The sequence below is a fragment of the Haemorhous mexicanus genome, chromosome 1 (genome assembly GCF_027477595.1).
Source record: "Haemorhous mexicanus isolate bHaeMex1 chromosome 1, bHaeMex1.pri, whole genome shotgun sequence".
Lineage (NCBI taxonomy): Eukaryota > Metazoa > Chordata > Aves > Passeriformes > Fringillidae > Haemorhous > Haemorhous mexicanus.
The window spans coordinates 109170532-109182719 of record NC_082341.1 but is presented as its reverse complement, the minus strand read 5'-3'; the positions used below and the strand labels follow the sequence as shown (position 1 = coordinate 109182719).

The window sequence follows — 12188 nt, the reverse complement described above, 5'->3', positions numbered from 1 at the left end:
GCGTAGACCCAAGCCTCCCCTAGAACTCCAAGGATGGACACTGTGCCTCAGCACCAGGGCTGGAAGTGGAGCCTGGTGGGGTAAAGAAAGACAGTACAATGCAGAGGACTCTGCACTTGATCCAAATTCCAAATTATGAGAAATAAGCCCATCTGTAATACTAATTACTGCCAACACCTTCCACAGAACAGTTAAGTGGAAAATATCACAGCAAGTGAAATAATTGTTTGTTATTTCTATGTCTTTACACTGAGAATTCATGCACATACTTTTGTGATAAAAGCCCTTACAAGCAAATGTGAAGTCAATGTCACCTGTGATCTCTGATATACTCAGATCTATCAGGATAAAGAAAATTATCCTGAGTATCCTGAGTTGGAAAAAAGTCACTTCTTCATTGAATTCAGATACTGTGACAAGAAGAGATTGCATGAAGAAGTAGCTGCTCTTTGATCAGAGTTTATGTCCTGGACCACAGACAACAACTTAAATAACAAGCAAGTTGATAAATCTGTTTAACATTTAGTGAGTTATGGAAAGCAACAAAGAAGCATCATAACAATGAAATTAAATGATCAGAGTTGTCCAGTGTTGTTGTGAATTTGCAGCTTTCGTCTCATTTTGTGCCTTTCCAATTGTTCTAACACAGGACACCAGCCTTTTAGTACAATAATGAGAAGTGCACCTGGAAAACAGATGCACAGAGCAACTCTACAACTCACTAACTCTGCTGCTGTTAATATATATTTATATTGCAGGACAGACAAAAGGCCTCAATTGGGTTCTGTGTCCCATTGTGATGCACACTGTGGAAACACAAAAGGGAACAAAGTCCAAGCCCCAAAGGGCTTGCACTGTAAAAGGATAAGTTATATAGTGAAGAGAAAAGCAAGGGGATGCATTCAAAATAGCCTGACTTTTTAAATACCTACATGCATTTGTCATTCCTTCAAGCTGCCAAGGGAGAAGAATAATCCTGACCTGCTTCCTCAAATCTACTGTACTCTGTTTGAATATTACTTCCAATGTTAACTGATGCCTGGTTAAGATTCTCCTTTTTAAAAAAATAAAACAGTTTCAAACCAATTATATTTTCCTTGATTTTACAATGGCATGCAATTAGAAAGAATAAAACAAAATTAAGTGAAAACTGAAATAGAACTTCCAGTGAGAATGGGAAACACAGTGAGAATGTAGTGATTCTAAGTGAGAATTTAGTCATTCTTGCCCGTGACAATTGTTGGACATATTTTCATACAGACACAGATAATGCCCTCTAATTCCACTTGAGGAGTCTATTCCTGTCAGTTAAACATTATCTAAAGGTCCCTATGGAGGTGTTCGTTTAAAGCTGATGCTGGCACAGTTTTTCACTCTTTTCTAGCCATCTGGTCACATACTGAATTGTCAGCTATTTTATCTAAACCCAAGAGAAGGCTGAAGGAGTAAACAAAAATACCAACAAGAAAAATCTCAAGGTTCAAAGTAACCACAACACTCAAGCCTAAAGTTATGATTTCTTGTTACTCACAAAATTCACACAAAAGATACTTAATAAAAACCCCACAAAACATCAAAAGGCTGCAACCTGAGGCTATTTTGAAACCCTCTCCCTCCCCAGCCCATACGCAGAGCTGTAAACACACTGAGCATTTGTATTGCCCCCTCTTCCCCCACCCCACTCTCCTAAATAATTGATCAAAAATATACATATGCATTCCTTTACATTTAAGACTTAGCATCCCAGAGGCTGGTAATAAAAATTATTTTGCATGACATTCCATAAAACGTTTAAAGATCAATTTTTAAATGCTGATGCCTCAGTCCTACGCTTTCTCTGCATACTGACTTAAAGAACAGAATGTGGAAGCTGACTGTCTGATTAAAGCACCCATATGAGAGAACCTGCTACAGTTCTATACAAATAGCAAAGAGTCCCTCTACATTAAAATGAAACCGAATCATCTCAGCAAACCTCTTTTTTCCTCATGGTCTTCTCTCTTCTCTGTGCAATGTTGTTCCATCTTACACATACACTTAGATGTGCCATAAGTGCTTCTTTTAAAGTGCATAAAAGCTATCCACAGCTCTCCTAAGAATGAAACAGTTTTAATATTTTCTGATCCATGTTCCTGCCACAAACATTCACCGGCAGTATGATAGCTCCAAGAGGAGACATCTGATTCTTGACATTTAAAGATACAATACTGGTGAAAAATAGTGACGCTGTATTAACTGCAAACAGCTTGTGAGGGAGTAGGTGATGTACTCCTAAAATGTATAATCAGAACAAGCAATAATTTCAACCTTTTGATTTTTTTATTTTTGACTCAGAGCCATAAAAAAGAGGAATCGCCTGATAAACAAGTCTGGACACATTACAATAACTGTTTTAAGAGAATTTATATTCTATGGCAAAAAGAAAAGTAGGTTGTTTTCCTGCTGGAGAAAGTACTAAGGTACCCCATAGTTTCTCAAAAGGGTCTCAAAAGCTTTCTTAAAAAATGAGCACTAAATGAAAGCAAAATTGAAATTACAGAAATCAAAGAATTTGTATCCTGGTAACATTCAGTTAATTGACATTGCAATGCTAAATGAAAGCACTAAAACATCAAATTCCCCATACCCCTACTGTGACAGCCTTATAAATTCAAAAGGTACACAGAAAGGTCTTATTTTTCCCACATGAAAAAAAAATAAAATCCTGTTCTAACACGAACTGTTACTTTGAAATACTGAAATCTGGACCAAAAAAAACCCCAAAAAAGCTGATATATTTATTAAGTTTAGTAGTAGAACCCCTTGTTTGGTGATCATGGACCTCTGGGGAAAGTTGAGACATCAGAGCAAACCTCCATCCCCCACAAACACCTGAGACAAGGCAGAGCACAGTTAACAGCAACCAGTTCTCCACACTGTACCTGGAGGTACTGACATGACCGTTCCTGCTGACACGTCTCTGCCTTCACCACTGTCTGGTCCATGTTAACTGATGCTTTCTGGTAAACTTCACGGGCTCTGCTCACGGTTAATGTAGAGGACCAAGAGCTTTTCTTCATTAACTGGGAGTCCAAATTCACAGGCAGGTTTGCACAGGTAGAGCATTTGACATCATTATTGCTTCTGGAGGACTTCACAGTATGCTCGCTAATAGTGTTATAGGCTTCCATAAAGTATTGGGAAGAAGAGCGATCAGGGCATCTTCCCATGGTCATGACCCCACTGGGACCATGATAAATGCAAACATCATTGTCCAAGTTGTCATCTGAACTCCACCATCCTGATGCATTGGATCTGGGCTTACCTTCTGATCGCCTTTCCTTACTCTTGCTGCGCTTCCCATACCTCATCGTCTGTGACTCCTCCGGGCTTGCTTTCCCCCCATTGACGCTCCCCTTGGATGGTCCTTCCAGGGAGTGGGACTTGGTGAAGAGCTTTTGGACCGAGTGAACCAGGTGCCGGATCCTGCCCGGGCTGTCGCTGCGGTGCTCCATGGCAGTTCGCTTGTACTGCAGAGTGTGGTAGCCATCCCGATTCAGGGGCAGCTGCCGCTCAAACTGGTCCAAGAGGTTGGCAGGAATGCGGTTGGTCTTGTTGGCAGTTCCGTGGGGAACCAGAGCACACTCGTCCTTGAGTTCGTGGTGGGAGCTGTAATGCCTCCTGGGAAACGTGCTGCTGGCAATCTGTTCGTTGTAGGGCACCATGCACTCGGCCTGGAAAGAGTTCCTTTGAGTGTAGTAAGGGTGGTCTGCGGGGTGGGGGTCCACCGGGTTTAACAAATATGGCTTCCTGTCCTGGTGGTGTGGCAGGCTGTCACATGCAGGGTCACAGGCAACCCCGTGATGGTGACTGCGGCTGCCGGATAATCCCTTCATCGTTGGTGGAAAACGAGTCCCAAAGTCATCTAATACGTATGGCTGTGGGACAGGCAGAGCTCAGAGAAAGGCCTAAAGGAAAGAAATACAACAGAACACATAAGATATTCGGGCTGAGAGAACAGCATGTGCACACTTAACATTCTTTGTTTCTTATTGTGAAAGTAACTGAAATAAACATTCTCAAACTCTTTTTATCCTTTAATCTTTCCCACATCCAGCATGGTGATAAGGATACCTAAGCAGTACACAAGAAAAATTATCCTGTTCCATTAGCTGCAAACATACACAAGGCAGTTTCCAACATGAAAAGCAAGATAGGTATTGCCACCTCTACTCTAAAACCTCAGTCCTGAAAACATTCATGGACGGGGCCCTCCCAGGAGGCCTTAACTGCCCATCTGCATGTTCTCAAGGCCAAATGGTCACATTAAAAAAGATATTTTCTTTAATCGCACACTTTCTGGGCTTCTTTGCCCCAAATAAAAAGCATGGTGCAATTAATGGGAAACCTTTCTCTAACTTCACTGGATATATTTACTCAATCTCCATGTCATCTGCCTGGACTGTAATCATCTCAAGGCAACAGCAAAATATTATTTCTGTAAGTTCTTTTCAAATTAAGAGTAAAATAACAATAAATTACACTAACTGTCAAAATGAAGCCAAACCCTCTATTTAACATCCTATATATCGGTGGGGTTTGTATTTATTATTTTCTGGCTCCTACTCACTAAAAAAACCACCCATCTTATTCTGCTAATGCATGGCTTGATTTATTTCTCAATAATTTTTCATTAATCTACACAGTGTTCCTATATCCCTACATACTCCTACCATTAAAATAACTGGGATAGCCAAACCTTGCACACAACAAGAACAGTTAATAACAATAACACTGAATTCTTGATTGCAGTTATTTGTCCCTGAAGTGACTCGCGATGCTGTAGAATGTGGATTACAACAAATTGAAAACGGAAATCTTCATCCCAAATGATATAATAACCACTCTGTTTGAGGCCAGATGCCCTTATTTCAGCCCTCAACTCTAGCAAAAGTCTGGATGCAACCTATGAGGTACTAATGTGTAAATTACGGGGTTTCAGGTGTGGCAAAGCAGTCTCATGGTGCCACCTGAGAAGCTGAAGAGCAGAGGACTCCTTAGATGCTTTCTTATACTGCACTGAAATGGGAGTCACTCAGCACTCAGCAACTTCACTGCTTTCTGGCATGGCTAATCACATAAATACTTTTGGAAATGTAGCTCTTGAGATCTTTCTTGGAGTAAGGACTAACATGCATGGCAAGCAGGTTTCCACTATGCTCTTCCAGCACTCTCTCCCACTGGCAAATTGGTAACAATGAAGTTTTCTAAAATAGCATTAAGTTAATGTCGGTCTGGAAAAGCATGCTCCGCACATCATCAGAACTTATTTTATATTTTCTTCTGAATCTGCAGCAAGGCAAAGAGGAGTTTTTTTCAGTATGCTTCAAAGCTAATCTGGATGTCCTGCATTTTATTCCCCCTCACTGGATCCTTGCAATGCAGAAAATGTTCCTTCTAAGGAGACCTTGAATTTAAAAAAAAAGTTTTCAAAATACTACAAAAGGCTCTTGAAATATTCCAAATGGATAAGCTGACTGATTTACCTAAAGAGGAGAATGGCTAAAGGCAGCTTTAAAAGCATGAAAATAATATATTCAGGGAGCTGTACTTGTCAATTACACAGTAGTGACAATCCTTAGTGCTTCTAAAGAGAATTTGATGTCCCTCCCATAGTTTTAAAAATATGATCCATTAGTCTGTGTAATCGAGAAACATCCAAAGGGATGTAGTAGATTAATTAGTTAGGTAGTTGAAAATATGACTTGAACAAAGATACCCCATCAAGCAGAGTACTTCTAAAGGATATAGAGACCAAATAAAAAATAGTCCAATCTTTGCTATCTATGAATATCTTTTACACATCAAGGTTTATGAAAACAAAACTTCAGCCAGTTTTTTTTTTTTTTACTTAAATTCATAAATCCATTTGCAATCGTGCAACAGTCCTTACGATGATGGATAAATTCTCTTAAGGCTAAAAATAGACTAGTGTGCTATATAAGATAAAATAAATTTAAACCTTGCCTCAAAGATAGAAGGAAGATATGAAAAAGTACAACTAACTGGGACATGCCCTAAACCAGTGATTTATTTTCATTTTTTTCTCTTTCTGAATGGCTATGAAATTCTCATATACCATGGAAAAAAGAGTATATGTAGGCAAAGAACCAAAAGGACCAATAATTTACAGCATAGTGAAGTCATGACAGGCACAGGAGATGTAATGGAATTATTGAGAAAATGTAGCCTTAATATACTGATACAGGAAATGGCTAGGATCAGGAAACTCTTGAGCTGGTTTATAGACTGGGACAGAATATTGTGGAAAATTTTGAAACTAAAAAAAGCTTAAAAGATGGAGCTATGGTTTGACCAATGAGAACAGCCATGTTACCAGCTGTGTCTTGCATGGACTGGCAATATGGATGCTAAGGAGGATGTGCAAAAAGTGGTAAAAAGTGAAAAAGCTTATGAAAAGTGACATTTGTCTGTATAGAGAGAAAACGACAGGCTTTCAAAAAAATTGTGGAGGAAGATTGGCTAAGCACTGCTAGATGAGCTTGGATGGCAAGTAGGATGGAAATGTTTAGGAGAAAAAAATGCATGTATTTTGAGTCTGAGCTGTCAATGGATCTTTTATGAGGAAGTACTGGAGAAAAAAGCAGAAGATAGATAGGATGATCTGCCCAAAAGGAATCAGATGAACAGATAAGGAGAATAACAGAGAAAACGCTTGTGAAAGCAAAAGATCATAGAGTTATGAAAAATCAGATTTAAAAGAGGAGGAAAAAAAGAGGAAACAAACAAAGAAGCAAAACCTAGAGAGTGATAGAAAAATCAAGCCAAAACCAAACGGGAAGAAATAACCCGTGGAACAAAAAGGAATGGTGGTAATTTATTCCCAACTCCTAGACTGCTGGATGCATTAAGAGAGGGGTTTTTTTTTCTGGTGAAACAGCACTGAAACATTTATTTTATCATGAAAATTGTGATTAAAAAGTCCCACATAAGCATTTACTAGAATATAGCTTCATTTTACCTTAACTGTATTACTGCTGCCACAGCACTTAAAGTGCAATGAATTAGGAAAAAACCCAATTATGTATCATACTGCACCTTCCAGGAAGGAAAGAATAAGTGTACTATGCTCAACACTGAAGAAAGAAGTGTTGCTTTTCCTAAATATTCAGCAGAAAATTCTTCTGCACAAAATCACTCCAAACACAAAACCCAAATCCCTCTCACACCTCAATCCCATTTTAATATGTTAATATATGTCTAGAAAAAATTTCTATCCTACAGTCTCTGATTTAATCAGTATTTTTCAAAGAATATGTATCATAGTCCATAATTGTGTTGCCTGAACCTATATATCAACATTTAGTGCAATTAGCAGCTGGAGACAGGGCTATCTCTTCATGCCATAAGTAGCTGAGAGGAAACCAATTAAGTCTTTTATTTTATTGGTATTTTTTGGCCAAAACAGGAACATTCAATTATTCATGAAGTAGGGCAAGACAATTGATGAACACACTAATAAACAGTGCAAATAGCAATTCTATAGACAGCAGACCAAAACTACTTGATGGCACATGAATAAAAGAGATGTTAAAGACATACAGCACTGTAAGGATGAAGAATGCTTACTACTTTCAACATTCATGTTACATTTGCTTTTGTTTTCTTGAGGATGCCCTTGGTAAGAACAATACAAATATATTCATCCTTGTCCCTAATGTGGTGTCCCTAGTGCATAACAATTTCCTGGAATAACCTATTGGCTAGAAAAATGTCTATTTAAATCCTATGTAATTAAAATGAAAATGAATGCAAAATAACAAAACCTGAATGCAGAAATCACCTTATTTTTATACAAATTTCATTTAACCATATTGTCTACTCATGTGTTCCAAATTTACTCATAAAACACATCTTTGAGAAACGAATTCTTTCCCTTAGATATATGTTCAACCTTCTGCCTTAGGAAAGATTTACTGATATGCCCCCAAGCCCATCCAACAAGACTGCAGAATGAGAATATGCTGGGGCAGAGGAAGGACTCCTTGAGCAGCAGCATTCCCTGTTGCCTGGTGCCACTTAGGGGGGGAAGAGGTAGAGCCCAGGAAGGAGGGAGGGGTGGGAGGACGGTGTTTTAGTTCTCATTATCCTGTTCTGATTTTGACCAGTAACAAATTCAATTAGTTTTCCCGAGCTGAATCTGTTTTCACTGTTACCCATGATGGTAATTGGTTTGTGAACTCACCCTGTCCTTATCTCAACTCATGAGACTTTTGTTTTTCTCTCCTCAGTCCAGTAATGGAGGGGAGTGATAGAACAACTCTGGTGGGCACCTGACATCCTGCCAGGGTTAACACCCCACAGGATGATGGATCTGTGCTTGCCTGGGTCCTCCTTGCCCCTTTTTGAAGGCAGGAATAACATATGCTTTCCTCCAGTCCTCAGGTACCTCTCCTGACTGCCACAATCTTTCTAAGATGATTGAGAGTGATCTAACAATGATGTCCACCTGTTCCTTCAATGCTCGTGGGTGCATTGCATCCCATCACGGCCCAAGGACTTCTGGATGTCAAGTTTGACTCCATGGTCTCTAACCCAATCCTCCTCAACCATGGGGAAGTCTTCTTTTCTCCAACAGAGAAGTCACCAACAGAGACACCCTAATTAGGCATAATCAGGGCCACAGCACCTTGCGTCTAATATCTTTGTCTGTTCAGAGACCAAGGAGTGAGGGATGTTGATTTTTTTTATTGCTTGGTGAGTGTGGTTCTTCTAAGATACCATTCCAAGAGTCAGATGACACTTCTGAATCTTCAGGTGTCTCCCAGGTCCAGAAATTGAAGCACCGGGACAGAGATGGAAGGCAACGTAAACACATAATGTGTTTATGGGTATGTTCAGCTCTGAGCGAGGAGAGCATTTAATCATGAGCACAAATTGAACCAATGATGCTTCTTAGCAGTACTGTTTATAGTTGTCCTCTCATTTTATGCCCTGTGGTAAACAAAGATATGTTCTGATTTCCATACTAAACTTCCAAGATTCTCAGAATTTGTTTATTTATTTAATCCCACACTATGGAATGTTCTCAGTGAAATTCCGTTCCCCAGTTCTCAAAATTTACAAACAAATGGAAAATATGATTATGGTAAGAAACTTCCACATGCTCCTCATACAGAACATTGCTTTTTTGCAAAGGTCATGATATTTTGCAGCCTTTATGTAGGGCCTTTTTGTTACATTGCATCACCTTAATGAAAATCTAGACATCAATAAAAGGATACATATTCTAAAATTCATCTATCCACATATTTTATCAAAGGTGTTGGAAAGAAAATGAGGTCTCAAATTATCTCCCTAATACATTTTGGCATGTAATATGAACAATTCAGTGCCTTGGGTAAAACTCTCAAGAGAACATCTAATTTTTTCTTCCGTGTCAGCAATCACACCAGGCAAGTGATATTTACAGTATAATTTAATCTTGAACAGTGGACAGGGAGTCATAAAGAGAAATATATTGGCCAGTCAATCCATTCCAAGTGCACGGGGAGATCAATAAGTGGGAGTAACTGGGGAAAAAAACCCCATAATTAAGCTTTAGCTGATCTTGAGGAGGCCCTTGTGAATGGTATGCATATCAGAAAAAAAACAAGAAGAGAGGCATCCCACCAATGGCATCATAAAAAAGTGGTGGGGTTTTTTTCTGACTGCATCCAACAATTTTTAGTTTGCATATATTTGTGGTATCAGGTATCATATTTAAATTTGACTGCTGTTTCCACCCATGTGCTTTTGGTGAGCAACTGTGCTGGTCAGTACCAGGACAGTATGTGCCTAAAAGTTTTGGGCTTGGCTTTACTTTCTTCATCACTGTGGCTAAAAGCAAGTTGATTTGCCACTTGGAGTGTCATAAAATCTGTAGTCACTAAGGTAACCTAACACATAATTAACCTCTTAGTCATATCTAAATACACTACAAAGTCTGCAAGATTCTAACAGTAATATGTCAGCAAAATTTTGACACAAAGAGACAGATTTTTTCAATCCTCTCAGGAGTGTGGCTGGCAGGATTGCATGGAAAGATCTTGGCTTTACTAAAAGGAGTACTAAACTGTGACTGTCTGCTCTTCCACTCTCCTGATTTGCACTCAAACTAAGAGTCAACTTTTAAAAAATTCTGATCTGCCTCAGTGTGTAATAATATTCAGTGCAATTAGACTACTCATTACTTTCCTGTGGTGTAGGACAGAGTCTGACTCAAAAAGGTACAGAACATCAGTTGGAGAGCCTGTTGTGAATTCAGAACTGCCAATGGACATTTTCTTCTCCCAGAAAGAAAACAAACAGGATATTACGTCTGTATAATGTCAAGTAAAATAATATATTAAATGGAATCATTGAATAAATGTCATATAGACAGTGTTGTAGCATATACCTCACACCCAAATTTAGATGTTGCATTTTAACCTCCTCAGTCTGGGGGATGATGTGCTTTATGACCTTAATATTTTTTTTTTTTTTCTAAAGCAGATTTTGCAATGCATTTCCAGAATTCTTTGTCTGGGGAAAGAGCAAAAGGGAATGAAAAGGAAGATACACCAAAATTTGGAATCAGGCTGACATGTACTTACCTGGGCTGCTCTCTTTTAGGTACCTTATTGTTGCACCTAAATTTGCAACTCTATTTTGCTTGCCTTCTTCAGAAGAATTCTTAAAATGAAAGGATTACAGTCACTAATTTCTATCAATTGCAAATGATGAGTATGATATGGGTGTCTTTTAATGTCTCTGGATAACAAAAGGAAGCACCTATGAGGGACAGACAGGTCAAACATTCCTACAGCACTGGCATCTGATAAAAATAGAGGGGCTATCACAGTGGCATAAAACAGATACCATTAAATGACTAATACAGATACAGGTATGTATCTAGATTCTTGCAAGCCAGTCAGTTATGAATGTCAAAGGTTTATTTTTCTAGTAGGAATGAGGTGATCAGCAGATAAAACCTAAAAATTAAATGTGCACTTTTCCTGTCAAAGGCAGATAAATTCATGACCTTCAATGTGTCTTTCACATAGTGAAAACGGACATTTTTTTACTGAAACAAGATCTTGATCCTCATTGCAAGGACACCAGCATGTCTAAGTCTAGGAGCCACTATAGCTACTAGTGACTGACAGGGATCAAATGGAAGCTGCTAATCAGAGCTTGCACCAACATTACACAAATCCCATCTGCACAGGTCATTAACTCATTTTCTACTAGTTTTAAAGTGTTTTGCAATTCTGTAGCATGGCAATGTGACAGGTATCACAGTTAAGTTATTGCCTGAGCTACAGGTTTTCATGGTCTCTAGAGCTTTTCTACACATACATTGACAGAACAATGTTCACTGTAAAGCCAGGGAACTGACAGTACTCCTATGCACTACACTCCACTCAAGACACCTGAGAATCCATACTTTGACTTCCATGATGGCAGTGACAGTGTGATTGCATAATTACATCACTTTGCTGGTCTTGACCAGCAAATCTCATGATTCAAACTGTCTCTAAGCTTTGTATTCCTTGCTATTTAGAGATCAAGTGAAACATTATGTTAAATATTTCTTTCTCCATGAAAAATCACTCAACTCAATTTAATGAAACAGTTTTACAAGACTCCATCTACAGCTTCAGACTTACACACCCTGACCCCATTTAGCAGAAATAGTGATGATTTCTTTGAGAAAATACTCTTCCTAGTACACTATAATATTTTAAGTCCAAGCAAAAGTGGATGCTACAAGAACATACAAGCACCAGAATCTCTATGCTTGCAGATGGTCTCCTATCTTGGCTTTCAATACAAATTGCTCTGTTTGAATGGTGCCTTCCCTGAATACCTCATGTGAGCCCAGAAACTAATGTAAAAGTGTCTTAGTGGAGAAACTCCATGGAAATGCTACAGAAGCTCTGTGAGAACCAAGAGTAAGAGTTGTGAAGACACTGCTTTTCACAGAATGACAATACAGGCCATATTAATCACCACACTAGCCCACTGGTAACCTGCAGTAGCCCACCAGAAAGAACCTGCAAAGCCTCAAAGAGACTGTCCCACATCATAACTATGAGTAAGAACATCCTGGAAAATTCATTTCGTAGTCATTTTGGTATTTTGGAGCTTTAACTGTAACAACAAAT

General features: G+C 38.8%; 1 protein-coding gene across 1 annotated transcript in view; it reads right to left on the bottom strand.

Moving 5' to 3' along the window:
• Positions 1-12188, bottom strand: part of LOC132326056 (disks large-associated protein 1-like) — a 156414-nt gene that overhangs the window by 40951 nt on the left and 103275 nt on the right. Inside the window, exon 2 of the mRNA XM_059843791.1 lies at positions 2922-3947. Within this exon, the coding sequence (XP_059699774.1) occupies positions 2922-3875 (954 nt within the window). The 5' untranslated portion in view covers positions 3876-3947. The remainder of the gene's footprint in view (positions 1-2921; positions 3948-12188) is intronic.